Here is a 19,705-nt window from a genome sequence, read left to right as displayed (position 1 = left end):
TTATCAGTATACTTGCTGTATCTAAAATGCTTACGGGAGTACTTCAAGCAGCTAGAAAAGGGTAATCATTATCACAAATACACCTGAAGTTACCAAACTCACTGGTAGAAGTAAGTGCATAGTCAAATTCAGCATACTCCAGTGTCATCATGGTGGTGTGTAACCCATACATATCTCCAGTATGAAGGTAAAAAGTCAAAACAGTAAAATTAAGGCCACAATAACTTTTTAAGGTATTCACAATGTCAAAAGATGCAAATTGTGACATCAAAAACATAAACTGTGGAGAAGAAGTTAAAGGCTCGATTTTTTTGTATACAAAAAAAGTAAGTTGTCAGCAACTTAAAATTGTAGATTATAAAATATTTTACATAAGCTTCATAATATCCACAAAACAACAACAGCAACAAAATGATAGCAGATATACAAAGGGTAAAAATAAAGGAATCAAAGCCGAGCACGACAGAAAATTATCACATTATAAAGGCAGACAAGAGGGGAGGAAAGGAACAGAGGATCTACAAACAACAACAAAAAAAGAGAATGGCATTGCTCATTTCTTACGCGTCAATAATCACCTTGAATATTACAAACAAGAAAATAAGAGAATGGCATTGGTAATTCCTTATCTATCAATGATCACCTTGAATATTACAAACAACAAGAAAATGAGAAAATAGCATTGATCATTCCTTCTCTATCAGTAGTTACCTTGGATATTCCAAACAACAAGAAAATAAGGAAATGGCATTGGTCATTCCTTATCATCAATAATCGCCTTGAATATTACAAAACAACAAGAAAAGAAAATGATATTGGTCCTTCCTTATTTATCAATAATCACCTTGAATATTACAAACAGGAAAATAAGAGAACGGCGTTGGTCATTCCTTATCTATCAATCACTTTACCAACAGCAAGAAAATGAGAGAACTACATTAGTCATTCCTTATGTATCAGTAATCACCTTAAATATAAATTGACTACATTCTCCCATCAAAAGACATATAGTGGTGAAGTGGACCGAAAAAGAGATGATCTCAACTATATACTGGCTATAAGAGGCCCACTTTATCTTTAAGGACACACATATATTGAAACTGAAGATAGGGAAACAATATTCCATGCAAATGGTAGCCAAAAGAGAGAAGGGGTGGTTAAACTTACATCTGTTAAAACAGACTTTAAACCAAACCGGACACAAGAGACAAAAGGCCATTATCTAGTGAAAAGGTGCTAATTTATCAGGAGGACATGACAATCATAAACCTATATGCATCCAACATTGGAGTACTTAAATACATAAAGCAAATATGAATGAACGTAAAGGGATAAATACATAGCAATACAATAATAATATGGGACTTAAGCACTCCACTTTCAACAATAGATAGATCAACTACACAGAAAATCAATAAGAAAATACAGGACTTGAATTGTACTTTGGGCCAAAATGACTTATCAGATATATAAAGAACTTTCCATGCAACAGCAGCAAAATACACATTTTTCTCTAGCACACATGGAACATACACATGGATAGACCATATGTTAGGCCATAAAACAAGTCTTAACAAATTTTGTATTGCAATTCTATCTAGTATCATCTCTGACCACATGGAAGGAAACTAAAAATCAATAACAGGAGGAATCTTGGAAAATTCATAAATAGGTAGAAATTAAACAGTATTGTCCTGAACAATCAATGGGTTACGGAATCAAAAGTGAAGTTTGAAAACTATCTGTCTTGAGACAAACAACAATGGAAATACAACATACCAGAACTTCTGGGATGCAGCAAAAACTGTTGTGAGAAGGAAATTGATAGTGATAAATACCTACATTAAAACAAAAGAAAGATCCCAAATGAATAGTCTAACATTAAGCCTCAAGAAATGAGATAAAGAATAGCAAAGTAAACCAAAAGTTTACAGAAGGAAGGAAAGAAGATCAGAACAGAAATAAGTCAAACAGACAACAGTAAACAATAAAAAGAATTAGTAAAACTAAGAGTTGTTTTTTAAAATATAATAAAGTTGGCAAACTCTTTGTCTGTACTAGTCCATTCTAACACTGCTATGAAGAACTGTCGAGACTGGGTAATTTATATAAAGGAAAGAGTTTGACTCACAGTTCCGCATGGCTGGGGAGGCCTCAGGAGACTTAACAATCATAGTGGAAGGTGAAGGGGAAGCAAGGCACCTTCTTCATAAGGTGGCAGGGAACAGAATTAAGGCAGGAGGAACTACCTACCACTTGTAGAACCATCAGACCTTGTGAGAACCCACTCAGTATCATGAGAACAGCGTGGGGGAAACTGCCCCCATGATCCAATCACCTCCACTTGTTCTCTCCCTTGACACGTGGGGATCATGGTGATTGTGGGGATTATAATTCAAGATGAGATTTGGGTGGGGATACAAAGCCAAACCATATTATAATCTAAGAAAAAGAAGTTTCAAATAGAAAAGGAAGTGAAGGCATTACCATGGATACCTCAGAAATGAAAGGATCATAAGGGACTATTATGAATGATTATATGCCAGAAAATTGGACTACCTAGAGGAAATAGATAAATTTGTGGAAAAATACAACCTGCCAAGTTTGAGTCAGGAAAAAATAGAAAGACTGAACTGACCAAAACCAAATTGGGACATAGAAGAAGTAATCAAATCCTTTCAACAAAAGAAAGCATAGGACGAGATGGCTTCATGGTTGAATTATACCAAATATTCAGAGAAGAAATAATATCAATACTTCTCCAACTCTTTCAACAAATAAATCTAGGAGGGAATAATTACGTATGCATTTTTAAAAGCCACCATCACCGTGACACCTAAGCTGAACAAAGATGTCACTAACAATGAAAACTACAGGCCAATTTTTCTGATAAACAAATTATGCAGACATTCTCGTAATGACTTTAGCAAGCCAAGTCCAACAGCACATCAGAAAGATTACATGCAATGACCAAGTAGGAGTCTTCCATGGCATGTGAGGCCGGTTTAACGTTTTCAGATTCACCAATGTGACACATCACATTAACAGACTGATGCAGAAAAATCATTTGACAAAGCCCAGTATCTATGATAAAAAATCTCAGCAGTTCAGGTATAGAAAGCATGTTCACAATAAAGCCATTTGTGAAAAATTCCTAGCTAGCATTATGATCAATATGAAAAAACAAACGCTTTAACATTGAGATCCTCCACGAGGCAAGGATGACCAGTCTCATCACTTTTATTCCACATGACACTGGAAGTACTTGCATGAGCAATCAGACAAAAAATAAATAAATAAGTAAAAGTTATCCGAATCACAAAGGAAGAAGTAAAGTTATCTGTTTGCAGATGGCATGATTCTCTATGTAAAAACCCCAAAGATTTCACAGAAAAACTGTTAGAACCCATAATTAAATTCAGTAAAGTGTCAGGATATGAAATTAATATGCAAAAATTAATAGCATTGTTATACACAAATAATAACTTAGCTGAAAAATCAAGAAAATCCCATTTATTAATGCAAGCACCAGAAAAAAAATAAAATATTTAGCAATAAGTATAACCAAGGAAATAAAAGACCTATACAATGAAAACTATAAAACATTGATGAAGACAATTCAAAACATTGAAGAAGAGAGAAATAAATGGAAAGTCATTTTGGGCTCGTGTCTGGGCTCATGGTTATTAACATTGCTAAAACATCTATGAGCCAGAGTGATATATAGGATTCCACGTAATCCCTATCAAAATCTCAATGACATTTTTCACAGAAACAGAAAAAAACAATTCAAATGTTCATATGGAATCACAAAAGACCTTGAATGGCCAAACAGTTCTAAGAAAAAAAAGGTTGAAGGCATCACAATTTCTGATTTAAGATTATATTACTGTAGTAATCAAAACAGTATGATGTTGATATAAAAAGCAGACACATACACCAGTGGAGCAGAATACAGAGCCCGGAAATAAGTCTAAGCAAATGTATTCAACTAATTTTGGACAAGGGCATCAAGAGGATACAATGGAGAATGTATATTCTTTTCAATAAATGTTACTGGGAAAACTGGACTTCCACATGTGATAGAGTGAAATTGGGCCTTTAGCTTAACCATATAGGAAATCTACCAAAAATGGATGAAAGTCTTAACTGTAAGATCAGAAGCCATAAAACTCCTAGAAGAGAATGTAGGAGACGAGCTCCTCGATATTGGCCTTGGCGATAATTTCTTGGCTGTCACACCACAAGCTCAGACTACAAAAGCAAAATGGATAAATTGGACTACATCAAACTGAAAAGTTTCTGCACAGCAGAGAAAACAAGACCAGCAGCAGCAGCCTGTGGATGGGGAAAGTATATTTGCAAAGCATGTGTCTGATAAGAGGCTAATATTCAAAATTTATGAAGAATTCATTCAAGTTAATCAGAGAAGAACAAGTAACCCAATTAAAAACTGGCAAGGCAGATACAGAAAGACAAGTGCCACATGCTCTCACTTATATGTGGTATCTAAAGCAATTGAACTCATGGAAGCAGAGAGTAGGGCGGTGCTTACAGAGGCTGGGGATTGGAGAATGGGGAGATGATGGTCAGAGGGCACAGACTCTCAGTTATGCAGTGGGATTTTTTTTTAAGTTCTCTTGCACAGTGTGGCAAAGATAGCTTTCTAATAGATTATTGTACATTTCAGAATTGCTAAGAATGTTATCTTAAATGTTTTTGTTATAAAACCGTGAAGTATTTGAGGTCATAGATATGTTAACCAGCTTGGTTTCATTATCTCATATTGCATTCATAAATCGTAACATTATTTTTGCCCTATAAGTTTATATAATTGTAAATTGTCAATTACCATTTGAAAATATATAGGATGGAATATTACTCAGTCTTAAAGAAGGAGGAGGTCCTGCCCTTTGTCACAACTGGGTTGAACCTGCAGGATGCTATGCCAGGGGAAAGAAGCCAGACATTAAAGGGAAATACCACATGACCTCACTTATGGGTGGAACCTGAGGAAAAGGTCAAACATACAGGGAAGGAGAATCAAACAGTGGCCACCAGAAGTGAGGAGATGGCGGTGGGGAGGAATGAGGAGCTGTAGGTTAGAGGATGCAAAGCAGTGCACAAGTGGATGAGTGAGTCTAGAGGTCCATTGCCCCACATGAGGACTAAAGGTCACACAATCATACTATGTTGGGGATTCCTGCTACGTTTTAGTTGCTCTTGACACACACACACACACACACACACACACACACAACAAACAAAACAAAAATATGGGTAATCAGGTGAAATGATAGATATGTTAATTTGCTTCACTATAGTAACCATTTTACTATGTATAACATCTTTTTGTATGCCTTAAACATACTATTATTATTAAAAAATAGTAACAAAAATCTACTGGACATCCACAGGACATTCACAATTTGAATCAACAGCAGCATTAACCTTCAAATTATGTTAAATAAAACTTTTTATTTAAAAGTCTTCATTTTAATATGCTAAATATTAAGTTACTCTACTAAAGTCTGACTACTTGAGAGATTTCTTGCATAGCATATTTATTTCATAATATTAAAACTTCATTTCTTCATTTATGAACTTTATTATCAAAGTAGAGTTTTTGTCCTTTTTTAAGTCAAGAGTGTGTAATAGGAAGCTGAGCTTTCCTCTCCTCTCTCCCTTCCTCCTGTCCTCCTCTTGCTTCTTCCCTCTCCCTCCCTTCACCTTCAAAGCACCCATGCATTTGCGCATATTTTTGTTTGTATCCTTAGGTTTGAAGTTTCCTGCTTTCCTCTAATATCTTGGTGTTAGTCATTCAAAACCCTTAATAACCTACCATACCTCCAAACCAGAATTGTTTTCTAAGGTGAGTTATTGTAAATACAAATCACAGAAGGAAAGACTCATCTGGCATACTTGAGATGGACATGCTACCTTTCTTTTCTTGCAGATTTACAGTAAATAAATGTCAGCTGTTTTAATATTGATGTGTGTTTTGCTTAATCTCAATGGAGAAACTTTTTCTCTTGTGGCAAAAAATAACACATTAGATCAGATAGTAAATTTCGGAACAGGATATGATGATAGAATAAATGACAGAAGTAGACAGTAGGGTGTGGCGTACAGGGATAGGGTGAAGCTGTGTTTTTTTAAATTAACACATAATTGTGCATATTTATGGGGTACATGATGATGCTTCAATGCATACAATATATAGTGCTCAGATCAGGGTAATTATATTCATCATCTCCAACATTTATTATTTCTTTGTGTTGGGCACATTCAATATGCTCTCTTCTAGCTATTTGAAAATATGCAATATATTATTGCTAACTATGATCGTTCTACAGTGCTATAGAACACTAGAAGTATTCCTCCTATGTAGCTGTAATTTTGTGTCCTTAAAAAAGTCTCTCCACATCTCTTTTACCCTTTCCCCTTCCCAACCTCTAGTAACCACTATTCTACTCCTTAGTTCCATGAGATCAGCTTCCACATGAGTGAGAACATGGAGTGTTTAACTTCCTGGGCCTGGCTGACTTCACTTAAAGTAATGTCCTACAGGTTCACCACTCTGCCACAAATGGGTGTGTTTCATTCTGTGTGTGGCTGAATAGTGCTCCACTGTGTGTATACACCACATTGTCTTTATTCATTCACCTGTTGTGGGACACTTAGCTTTGTTCCATATCTTGGCTATTGCAAATATTGCTACAATTAACATGGGGTGCAGATATATCTTTGACATACTGATTTTCTTTCCTTTGGAGAAATGCTGGTGGCGGGTTTGCCAGAATCATATGGTAGTTCTATTTTTAGTTTTTTGAGAAAGCTCCATACTGTTTTCCATGGTGGCTGTACCAGGTTACATTACCACCAACAGTGTGAGTTTCCTTTCCTCTCCACCCTCACCAACATTTGTCATTTTTGGTCTATTTGGTAATAACCATTCTCACTGGGATAAGATAATATCTTATTGTGGGTTTTATTTGCATTGCCCAATGATTAGTGATTTTAAGCATTTTTTCATATCTTTAGTCATTTGTCTTCTTTTGAGAAATGTCTGTTCAGATCATATGCCTATTTTTCAGTAGGTTTTTTTTTTTTTTTTTTGCTGTTGAGAGATTTGAGTTCCTTGAATATACTAGTATTAATCCTTTGTCAAATGAATACTTTGAAAATATTTTCTCCCATTCCGTGGCTTGTCTCTTCACTCTGTTGTTTCCTTTGCTGTGCAGAACCTTTTTAGTTTGATATATCCCATTTGTTTATTTTTGCTTTTGTTATCTGTGTTTTCGAGGTCTTATTTATACAATTTTTTCTCAGACCAGTGTCCAGAACCATTGCCTCTATTTTTATCATCTAGTAGTTTTATAGTTTTGGGTCTTACATTTAGATATTTGATCCATTTTGAGTTGAATTTTTATACAAAGTGAGAGATAGGTCCAGTTTCCTTCTTCTGCAAGTGAATAGCCAGTTCTCCTAGCACCATTTATTGAAGAGAAAATGTTCTCAATGTATGTTCTTGGTGCCCTTTGTTAAAAAAAAAAAAAAAGTATGTTGTCTATAGATACATGGATTAATTTCTGGGATACTTATCTTGTTTGATTAGTCTATCTATTTTTTGCCTGTACCATGTCATTTTGGTTACTACAACTTTGTAATATAATTTTAAATCAGGAAGTGTAATACCTTCAAGTTTATTCTTGTTTCTCAGGATTGCTTTGGCTACTTGGGGCCTCATGTGGTTCTGTGCGGGCCTCATGTGGTTCTGTGCAAATTTTAGGATTTTCTTTTTTATTTCTGTGAAGAATGTCATTGTTATTTTGATAGGGTTTGCATTTAATTTTTAAATCACTTTGGGGAGTATGGTCATGTTAACAGTTCTGATTTTTCCAGTCCATGAACATGTTATGTCATTCCATTGTGTCATCGTCAATTTTTTCTACCAATTTTTTATGGTTTTCCGTGTAGGGATCTTTCATATCCTTGGTTAAATTTATTCTAAGGTGTGTGTGTGTGTATGTGTGTGGCTGTTGTAAATGGGATTGGTTTACTGATTTTTTTCAGCAAGTTCATTGTTCGTATTTAGAAACACTATTGATTTCTGTATGTTGATTTTGTATTCGGTAACTTTACTGAATTCATTTATCAGTTCTAAGAGTTTTTTGGTAAAGCCTTTAGGTTTTTCTATGCAAGATCATGTCATCTGCAAAAAGGGACAATTTGACTTCCTCTTTTTCAATTTGGGTGTCCCTTATTTCTCTTGCCTGAGTGCTCTAGCTAGGACTTCCAGTACTATGTTGATTAAGAGTGGTGAGAGTGGGCATCCTGGTTTTGTTCCAGTTTTCAGCTTTTCCATTCAGCATAATGTTAGCTGCAGGTTTGTTATATGTGGCCTTTATTGTTTTGAAGTACTTTTCTTCTATACTTATTCACTGAGAGTTTTTGTCTTGAAGAAGTGTTAAATTTTATTAAATGCTTTTTTTCTGAATCTATTTAGATGATCATATGGTTTTTAATTTGCCATTCTGTAAGGAATGTAATTTATTTATTTTTGCATACTGTGAATAATGGAATCGTGATTATATCTAGAGTCTACTCATTTCACCATTTGGGGCTGTATAAAGAAAAAATTGCTTTTTTAAAATGAGCAAAATAATTGTATACATTTTTATTATACATATGAATACATACAATAATCTGAAAAATGTATTCCATGGATTTGAATTTATTTTTGTGTTATTATGGAAGTTTTCATCTTTCAACAGGCTTTGTAACATAATGAATATCTGCTTTACACATTTATTCATAACTATTTCATTTTTTCTCTTTCATTTAAGTGATGCCTCCATCAACACAAAATGTACAGTACAGAAATAGTGTTTGATAAATGAATACAAGCTCTGGTCTCCCTGCTTCTCTCAGACCCTCACAGTTTAATCTGAGTTTCCTGTGCCAACTTTCAATATTGTTTATATGTTGCCATGATATGGTGGAGGGTGAAAACGGTGTTAGAAACTAGGACTTCTGCTTGGGGTTTTACTTGTGCACAGGTTCTGCACTGGACTAATAGACATTGGAAATCTTCTTGTCCAAGGCTGATAGCCATCAGCCAGGATGAGAGTGCACAGGAAATGCTCAGTTTGTTTTTTCACAGCCACTTAATGTGACTTTCTGATATTCCAGTTGATTTTTTTTTTTTAATGAAATCTGCGTTTTCGACTTGGAAACTGTTGGAAAACGATTCCGTTTATGATTTTAGGAAACGATTACTCATCTACTTCCAGTGCTGAAGGGGAGATCCATACACCTAGGATAAGTGTCTAGCCTTTCCATCTTCAGAGCAAATGTTATACAGCAGGGAATCGACCTTGAATAAACGACATATACCTTTTATGCAGGGCATTTTCAGAAAGTACCAAAAGTGAGATAAGACAGTTGATTCTTGAGATAAGCTAAAGGATTTGCTGTTCATTCATTCATTTTTCTAAATCTTCTAACGAATGATTTCCCAGGAAAATTCTGCGTGGTTGTCACTACTTAGCTCCTCTGCAGAGCATCCTTCTTTACGCTGATTTCGAAAGTCATTGGCCTTTACCAGAAGCCTTTATGATAAATGACAAGATGAAGTTTGTATCTGCATGTCCTGCAAACGTGCTTTTGAACTCAGTGTCCGTTATGGTACCTTGTTTCTTTTGTATAAAGGTCTACATCATGATTTGAGAATTCCTTCCCACGGAAATGTGTCTCTTCTGTTAAATAGACACAAATATACAATTTTGGATAAATTTGGCGTTGGAAATTAATAATTTCATCATGGTCATCTCTCATCTGAGGCAAACCGTAGTGCCAAACCGTAAAGCCAAATATGAAGGTCAAGTTTGTGACTGCCTTAATTTAACTTTGTATGTAATATTTGTCATTCTAAGTAGTCCTTAATGTTCCATGTGTTAAATTTAGCAATTATAATATGCATATAACTTATGACATTTCACCTTTAATTCTTTTGAGGTGAAACTGGAAACCTCAACCACTTCTGGTTGTCCTGGTGTTGAGTAGGGCTTGGAGGATTTCTGATGAGCTGTGCAGTAGACTCTGCAGTCAATAATACATCATTGCCAAGTTAATGTGACCTCTCATTATCATCAAGAGAATGCCTTTAAATACCTCTTTAATATTTTATAACATGTTATCTTCATGTAATTTAATATATAAAATATTTGAAGGTGGTGTTCACAAGGTTGTAATAAAAATTCTTGCAGGCCATACATCCACTTAACATTTGTAGGGAGCAAGTCTACTTCTTATTGATTGTAGAGTTCCTGATAATAAGAGTTACAGGCAAAAGAACTCATTCATCTTAAATTCTTGGCCAAAAAACTTAAAAGCCATATGTGCCTGTCTTATTTTTCTTGTCTATTTTACAGAATATGAGCAATGAAAGTACTCTGAGTCTGTGAGTCTCTGGCTTCCTTGACTGCTTCCCCTGAGTAAATAGGCTGTCACTTATCATGTACATGGACATCCCAAATTCATGGATGACATTCTTTGGAGCCATTTGGTGAAGTGACAACATAATTTTTTGCATAATTTTTTCTAGCAAACTCTGAGAATAAACTCAGAGTTTAAAAATAGCAATATGGTTTTCTCAGTTGAATAAAACTAACTCATATATGATAAAGAAGATAAATTTTCATTTTTCCTTTCAGATTAATAATATTTTACATAATAAAATCTTTTTCTGCATTACAATTTTTCCAGCTAGAAAAATTCAAAAAGAACTGTAACACGGCTGAAATTATTTTAAGAAATGACAATTAAAGTTTTCTTTTTGATACATCATCACAGTTAGGCTGGTGGAAACTCCATCTAGATAGCTCGTCCATCCTTTCAACATTTGTTCCCCCCACCCAAAAACTCCTGGAAACAATTTAAAAGAATGTTCCAGGCCCATATTTTTGGAGTAACCTGAAAAAGTCTTGTGCCCAAGTCATAAAGCATGTGTTTCTTGACAAGAAGCTTGATTCATTTGCTGCAGTACAGTGTTGGAGATTAAAATCTCTGTGTAGAGAAGCATTTTTCATAGCCCTTCGTGAGTCGGTCATCACTGGGTACTCTGCAGAGGTGAAGAAAGTCTATTGAAAAGTTAGGCATTCACATTGGCACTGCCAATTTAGAGTTTCATTCGCCGCAGATAGCTAAATCCTGCAGCCTGTCATCAATACTATAGTAGTTTTTCTATAGTTTTGACTAAATGGTAATAAAAACAAATTTAATGACCTTTGTTTTATCAGGTAACACAACGTAAATTCAAACAATGATTATAGGATTTATACAGTCAACAGGAGCCCCAGACAAGACACAGCCTCGGGCCAAACTGTAATGTGCTTTGCTACTGAGATGCAGTCAGCTCTCTGTGGGGTTGACGCAGGTTTCCAATTGTAAGACATTCTGGTCTGTTAAGATTATATAAGCACTGTCTGATTTATTCCTGAGTTAATTCGCTGACGTTAGTTTTAATCAGAAGATGTGTTTTGACTGGTAGTTCTTGGTGTCTGTGTTCGGCTGGCGTTTCTTTCTTGGTAGAAACGTTTAGGTGCTGGAGCTGCTCTTGGTAGAAGCGTTTAGGTGCTGGGGCGCTGCTCTTGGTAGAAACGTTTAGGTGCCGGAGCGCTGCTCTTGGTAGAAACGTTTAGGTGCCGGAGCGCTGCTCTTGGTAGAAACATTTAGGTGCTGGCGCTGCTCTTGGTAGAAACGTTTAGGTGCTGGGGCGCTGCTCTTGCTTATCAGGATGTAAAAAGGCCATTTAAGTTCCAGAGTCACACTCAGGGGATGGATTCAGCTACACCCTGGCCTGCGGTGCGCAAGCTTCGAGTTGTTTTGGCGAATCCATTTGACTTCCATTCTCTCAGATTATGTATTTTAGTGATACCGTTGGATTCCACGGATCGTTAAAGTGAGCTCTTTTTGAAAATGAGCACAAACGTGGTACACACTATTCATTTCCCTCAGGGTAAAGCTCCAGAGAAAATGCAGAAACTCTCCTGTTCTTCTAGTTCACACCTTTATGAGGGGCCCGTTTAACCCACTGGCAGATCCTTTTTCTTTTGAGCTCTTCACCTAATGGGAAAATGTTTACATTTACTTTCACCCATGTCCTAGGCTAACAGCTTTTCTCTAAACTGTCAAATACACATTCTCATATAGATTTTAATATAGTCTCTGCTACATTGTTTTACAAAACAATAAGTTGAACTGTAAACTTATTTAAAGTTTCAGAAACCTTTTTAAAATTAGAGCTTATTTAATCAGATAATCTCTCTCTCTCTCTCTCTATATATATATATAACCTGTATATGTAGGTATGTGTGTGTGTGTGTATATATAGATATATATAGATATATATACACAACATACATACATACACAAGTTGATAGGTTTGACAGCATGCATTTAATCTGTAACACCCAAGTACACAAATACAGTCAGAGCCACGGATGCCTGGAATTGAGTTTGCGGAAGGCATGATTTCAGATCACGCAGCTGCTGTTGTTTCGACACCATGCAAACTACCTGAAAAGAAAAAATCCTCTCTTGATGTAGGCAATTTTCCCTTAAGTTTTGTCACGTTATCTTTTGATCATGTGTCAAAAGATCATGTGTCATCGTGGTGGTAAGCAAACCTCGATTCTGTTTCTAGGTTGCCTGTTCCGGAGGCAGTGAGGCAGTGGGCGGGGACTGAGGGAGTGACTGAGCGGAGTTGTGGGGTCGGCTGCGGGTCTGCACTGTTAGGCGGGTTAGCCATCCTCCACTGTGGAAGCTGAGTGTAAGCTGTGGAAGAAGCTGAGACGTGTGTTGACTGAGTGTACATGATACCATCCTCTAAACCACACTAGAGCAAACGCCCACTCACCTTCCCTCCAGTTTCAGAGCTAAATACCGCCCAGAGCCCCATGCCCCGTGCCTGCCCCTTCTCTCCTGAGTTCAGTGAGAACCATGCTTTTGCTTTTCTCTACAGTTCAGCCACATATGTGTCCCCAAACATCACATTGTTTAGTTTTGCTTGGTTTTGAACTTCACAGTAATTAAAATCATACCATATGTCTTCTTTGCCTTACATTCTCTGCTCAGTGTCTAGTCAGACATGCACAGGTGTTGACGTGGCACGTGGTCTGAATTTTGACCCTGAGGTCCAGAATTTTCACCTGTGGGGTGATGATTATGCCTTACACATGGGGTTGTGATGTGGTTTAAATAAGTCCATAAGGACTATGAAGGTTGTCTGACCTGTAAGAAATGCTCAGTAATTTTAGTCATTATTAATTCAAATAAATAATAAAATCTAACTCAGTTAATATTAAGACTTGGTAACAAATATTATCATTATATAACACTATCCACATGCATATGTGAATAAATATTTAACAAATGTCTTAACTTTACAAATTCTAATTAATTTTCAAGAAAACACAATTATGTTCATGATAACACAGTTGTGTTCCAAACCTTGATTACATTACCTTTACATGACCTCAGATAACCCTATAATTACTTTATCTTGAAAAAGCAAATATAATGAAACAAAATATCACCTCATTGTAACATTTTGTAGGAGTTTGAATATTTATATGGATTAAAATGCATTATGCTATATTTCCACTTTGTATAATGAGGCAGTGGCTGTATTACCATAGGGATTAACTAGAATCACTTTTCAGCTAAAATCAACAAACCTTGCCTAATCTGACCAAATTCATTTTATTTAGGGGCATTAAATTTTTGAATTAAAATCGAACTTTCATGATTTTATTTTATCACCCATTTTACCACTTTTTAATTTTTTTTAAGGCTAAAAGTGTCCGTCAGGTGAAAAACATTTCACAGATTTAGCTGGAAAGTATTTGTAATTACCTTTCATTTAATAACTGGGAATGACTCTCCTTCCTTCTCCCTTTCACTGAACCAAAATTGCTTACGAAGGTTGGTTTTAAGCCAACATTTCACAGGGTTCACACTTTTGTAATGTTGTTTGTAACCTTTAGCTGTTAATAACTACATGGAGCTCCATGATGTGCTCTTTCTCTGCTCTCTTTGTTTCTTAAGCTACATTTAGGACCGAAGCACAATGATGACTTAAAATTCCGTGAAAGTTTTGATAACGCTTGAACTAAGTTAGCTTAAAGCCATTTCAAGTCAGTATATTTAAGAACCTTGAGCATTCTGGAAATGATGAAATTATGGTTTACTATAAATTCAGTTATCAGTGACCCAGGTTATTGCCACAAACAGAGGAAAGAGGAAGCAAAATCTAAGAAACCAATGAACAAAGAAACAGCGATTTCACACAGTGTTTTTCTACCTGAAGGACTCCGGTGGGGCGTGAGGAAAGGCTGGACTTCCCTTTGTCTGGACGTCAAATGCTTAACCCAAGTGTTGGCTCCAGAACTGAGGGAACGTAATTGTTACCCACAGCAAGAGGAGGGAGAAAGTGGAGGCAAGAAAATGAAGAATAAACCAACAAGCATGTCTCACCACATTAAAATTATTGTTTTCCTGCTGTTTAAACTCCTAAGTTTTAGTTAAGGAAGGATTTCCGTATCTTCTTTAAGGATTTTAATTTGATCCTTTAATTTTCAGCAAAAACTGCAGAAAGTGTATGCCAATGTTTGCTATTTACCTAGACTGCTGTTGGCATTTTAATTTCATTACTTGAGAATTTATAACATTATATGTTTGCACACACAAAAATTATGTGCCAGTTCCTTAGGGCCTCACTGTCTCCACTGCCTCAGTGCCCACAGGCCTCCAAACTTGCGGGACCTGCAGAGCCTGGAGCTCTCCCAGTCAGAGGCAAGTAAGAAGCAGCGAGCCCTGGGATCCCTGCTTCTCCCAGATGGAGGTCCCTGGGTGGCTTCAGAGCTCAAATCAAAACGGAAGACGTATTGACTCAGGTGTCCAGGATGCTCTTCGGGGTCTGTGAAATGTTTTAATGAGGTGGACTTCCCTCCAAGTAAGCACTGCTATGCTCCCCGTGGGCGTGCCGGGTGAGGAGGCCTGGCTCGCAGACAGATGCTGGGCTGCAATTCATCGTCATCTCATTAAACCCCAGGTCCTGCAGAAAAGCCCGAGTCCAGGGAGACTGCTGACCCACAGGCTCAGCACTGTCCCATGTGAGTTTTTCTGCCGTCTGGAGGTGGCTTCTGACCAATTCTAGAGCAAAATAGACCTCACTGCATTCGTTCCAGACAGGAAATGGCAGCTCCATTCTGAAAACTCTAGATACCACTATTTTCAGGGAATTTGGTTATGCATTTTGGTGCCTGGATCTGGACAGTCATTTTTGTCTGCTGTTCTGTGGGATCTCAGACGCACATGTGGCTTGTTGACAAAACAAAATGCTGCTTTCTGCTTTAGGTTAGAAGAGTCAGATGCGTCTTCACTGACCTTCATCAAACAAAGAGATTAAGTCATTTACTGTGAGGGATTACCATGCATATCATTTTAAAAACACATTACCTCGGCCGGACGCGGTGGCTCACACCTGTAATCCCAGCACTCTGGGAGGCCGAGGTGGGCAGATCACCTGAGGTTAGGAATTCAAGACCAGCCTGGCCAACATGGCAAAACCCTGTCTCTACTAAAAATACAAAAAAATTAGCAGGGTGTGGTGGTGCACATCTGTAATCCCAGCTACTCGGGAGGCTGAGGCAAAAGAATCACTCGAACCCAGGAGGCAGAGGTCGCAGTGAGCCAGGATTGCGCCATTGCACTCCAGACTGGGCGACAAGAGCGAGACTCCATCTCAAAACAAAACAAAACAAAACAAAAAAACAAAAACATCATCTCCTGCACTGGACTTGCTCGATGACGACACTTTCCATAAGTAGCTAAAGTTTGTTTTGTAAAAATCAGTGCATCTAAATGCACAGAGATTTTTATTTTCTGTAGGTCCATTCAGACCATGGGGTAAAATACTCTGATAAGAACAACCTTATCTCTATCCTGTTAGACAAGCTGAAGCTAGGTTTCTGATGCGCCAGGCAGGTGTTTAATAAAGTTGGTGCTTCTTAAACTAAACATTGAGAATTCTGATGATTAATTGATTTGGACCTTGTTTTTTGTCATATGCAATTTTCTGCACTTTTATAGCATCCATATTATATGATCTATATAATCACTACCACATGTGTAATTTCACATGGAATCCAGATTCTGTGTGTACTTTTTTATGTTAATCTTTGATTCCCTTAAATTTTAGGATTGCAATGCTTCTGAGGCCCCAGCCCAGAGTCCATTATTTCAGATAATCAATAAATGTTTTCAGGATGCAACCCACCCTGGTGTGGCTAGAGAGGGGAAGAGCAGCATGCGCAGAGCGGAGAGACAGAGACAGAGAGACACAGAGACAGTGAGAGACAGAGAGGGGGCAGTTTGAACACAGGGAGACGGCGCAGGGGAGAAGAGCTGCCACCACTGCATGGTCCACGGCAGCTTTGCCTTGGACAGTTGGTGCAAATGAGAACTTTACTTGGATCACTTAGCATCAGTACCATTGCTGTACAGAATCGGTACAATTACGTACAGTGATCTGAAAACTCTAGTTTTCACACGATTTGATATTTGCTAAACACTAGAAGTAATATTTAGAATTGACGTTTAATCTGTATATAGTTTGTCAAGAGCGTTCCCACTTTCGAAGAACAGGTTACTGCTTGTTTTCCACTATTTAAACAAAGACTTAAAATTGAAACAAACCTATATGAAGGCAAAAACTGGGGCAAAAAGCCTTAGCTTTTGTGCAGAGTTGTTCGATCTTATTTAATGGGGCTCTCTCTGACGATGGAAAGGTTAAGTGAAAACATGCTGCATAGATTATAGCCAAACTTTCTCATACAAAGTTTTTCAATTTGTTGCGTTTAATATTCTAGGTACAGTCATTTTGATTAGAGCCGTCTGTGTATGTTTGTTTGTGGGAATGAGGGAAAATGCTAAGTGACTTTGGGAATTTCTTGTTTGTTGCACATTTAATGAAAAATGTGCATCAGACTTTCCATATCCTGTAATGAAACCCTTTATTAGGAGGAAGTGACATTTGTTTTCCACATTAAACAAGTCTTCTGTGACTGGAAAGCAACTCTCTTAATGCACGTAAATCAATCTAGCTTTCCGTATGAAGCAGCCGCCTGTTGCTATGTGTTGACCTTTCCCACACCCCCGTGGACACATGCACACACACATCCATGTGTACACACAGGCACACACAGGCACACACATAACAGATTCACAGACTCAGACTCGCAAGTACCCATGCATGCCACCCACACCCACGCATGCACACCCATCTGCACCTGCACACACAAACACACATCTACTCACGTGGACACGGGCGCGCGTGCACACACACACACACACACACGTGGCCACTTCAGCTGCTGCAAGCACTGTGCTTAAATGACTGTCATAACAAAGCATAATGTCGCTGAGATTTCTCTTAACACTGTTGCCACTTTTGCCACCCTGCAGCGGACCAGACAGGGATGTTGTTCGTAGGCGATGCTGTTCTCCAGGTCAGTATTGTACATGTTAATCCTTAACTTGATTGCATTTTTATTTTTAACTTGTGTTAATTATTATTCTCAACATTCTTACTTTGTCATCTGTTCAGGTTAATGGCATAAATGTAGAAAATGCAACTCATGAAGAAGTGGTAAGTGAATTACATTTTATATTTGTTCTGTTTATTATTCTTGTATTTGAATTATTTGTCTCTGTAATTTGTATTTAACTGAGTCTATCCATAGATGCAGTCTTAGAATTGGAAAGGAAGCTTAAAAGGTTTAGTAACTTGTGTTACGAAAGGACCTTAACAAAGTGCCCACTGTTGACCGTTGCATGCTGACCGGGTCACTTCACAAGCGTTCCCGTCAGGGATCCTCACAAATGCTGTAAAGTACACTTGATGAAGCCCATGTTGATCACAAGGGCACTGGAACTCAGGGAGCAGGCGACGCACCCGGGATTCCTGAAGGGTCGTCATCGTGCTGAGCACAGGAGGTGTCAGGGCTTTGCAGGGTCTCCCTGTACCGCCCGGGCACTGGAACCTGCAGGGCCTTCACACCTTTGCTTCCCATTGGCTGGCAGCAGCACGCGTGCATTAGAATGTGTGCCGTGGAGGATGTCAGGTGAGACCTCTGAGGATCACATAAGATGGTGGGGGTCAGGACGCATTCAGTGCAGGATGCCTTCCGTGGAGATGAGCTTTCTCCAGTGTCACGTCAGCTTAAAAGGCGGATGAAACAGACGTCTGTCCCCGAGGTACTCATTCTGGCTGTTGGGAAGAGAGAAGCCAAGTGCAGCCTCACCGTGGGGCTGATGCCAGGAAGCATGCGGTAGGGACACATGGTCAGTCCGGTGCCTGCAGGGTAGGGGCAGAGGTGGAGATGGTATTACAGCTGAGAGATGAGGTGGAGGACAAAGCGGGTGAGATGCCTGGCAGAGCATCCCTCTGCCGATAAGTGAGCTGGGGGACACAGGGTCAGGGAGAGAGGCAGCGGAGCTGAGTCCAGGACGCACGTCTGGGGCCCCAGGCAGCCAGCAGAGCCCTCACGGGAGGTTAATTCTGTGAGTTGCAGCAAAAGGCAAGCAGGCTGGTAATTTAACTTGTCCCATGAAGAGTAACAGGCATGCGCTCATTTTTTCTTCAGTGTTTATCTTTTCAATTAGCCAACTTTTAGTTCCAAGGAAGGGCCAACAGCCCTAGTACCCGAAAGTCACCCCATCTGCATAGCAGTAAATTTCCGTGAACCCAAGGCAGGCACATGCAGCCGTCTGTAACTAAACAGGGAATCGCTTCCTACACGCTCACTCCAAATTCATCTGTGTCTTCTTCAAGATGTGTAGTTATCGACCTCTGATATGCGCTGGGCGGAGGAAAGAGTCACAGCAACAAGGATCAGCATATTTCTTGGCCTCCAAGACCTGAAAGTCTCGAGTAGATGAAGTGCTGTTACCCTTTTGCTTATTATGGGAAAACACATCACAATTGAAAGAGAGGCAAGACATGCCTTCATGACTTCTATCCTAGCCCAGAGAGAGTAAAATGCTTGTGAGCAACAGTTTTTTTGTTGTGGTTGTTGTTGTTGTTGTTTTGTTTTTGAGACAGAGTCGCACTCTGTTGCCCAGTCTGGAGTGCAGTGGTGAGATCTCAGCTCACTGTGACCTCCACCTCCCGGGTTCAAGCAATTCTCCCTGCCTCAGCCTCCCGAGGAGCTGGGATTATAGACGCTCACCACCATGCCTGGTTAATTTTTGTATTTTTTTTTTAAGTAGAGATGGGGTTTCGCCATGTTGGCCAGGCTGGTCTTGAACTCCTGACCTCAGGTGATCTGCCCACCCTGACCTCTCAAAGTGCTGGGGTTACAGGTGTGAGCCACCACGCTTGGCCACAACAAATGTTTGCACTAATTGCTCACAACTATAATCCAAGCACTTTGGGAGGCCTAGACAGGAGGATCACTTGAGGCCAGAGGTTCAAGTCCAGCCTGGACAACATAGCAAGACCTGTCTCTACAAAAAATAAAAACAAAATGTAGTCAGGCATGGTAGTGCATACCTGTAGTCCCAGCTACTCAGGAGGCTGAGGTGGGAGGACCACTTGAACCAAGGAGTTTGAGGCTGCAATGGGCTATTATGGCCC

The 19,705-nt window shown here is 38.6% G+C and overlaps 1 protein-coding gene across 1 annotated transcript in view; it reads left to right on the top strand.

Annotated features, from left to right (window-relative positions):
• Positions 1-19,705, top strand: part of SNTG2 (syntrophin, gamma 2) — a 269,966-nt gene that overhangs the window by 30,451 nt on the left and 219,810 nt on the right. The window contains exons 5-6 of the mRNA XM_011989536.1: positions 17,533-17,576; positions 17,675-17,716. Coding sequence (XP_011844926.1) covers positions 17,533-17,576; positions 17,675-17,716 — 86 coding nt within the window. The remainder of the gene's footprint in view (positions 1-17,532; positions 17,577-17,674; positions 17,717-19,705) is intronic.

The sequence above is a fragment of the Mandrillus leucophaeus genome, unplaced genomic scaffold (assembly GCF_000951045.1).
Source record: "Mandrillus leucophaeus isolate KB7577 unplaced genomic scaffold, Mleu.le_1.0 Scaffold355, whole genome shotgun sequence".
NCBI lineage: Eukaryota > Metazoa > Chordata > Mammalia > Primates > Cercopithecidae > Mandrillus > Mandrillus leucophaeus.
The sequence above is the reverse complement of the archived record's forward strand: the minus strand, read 5'-3'. Positions and strand labels throughout refer to the sequence as shown.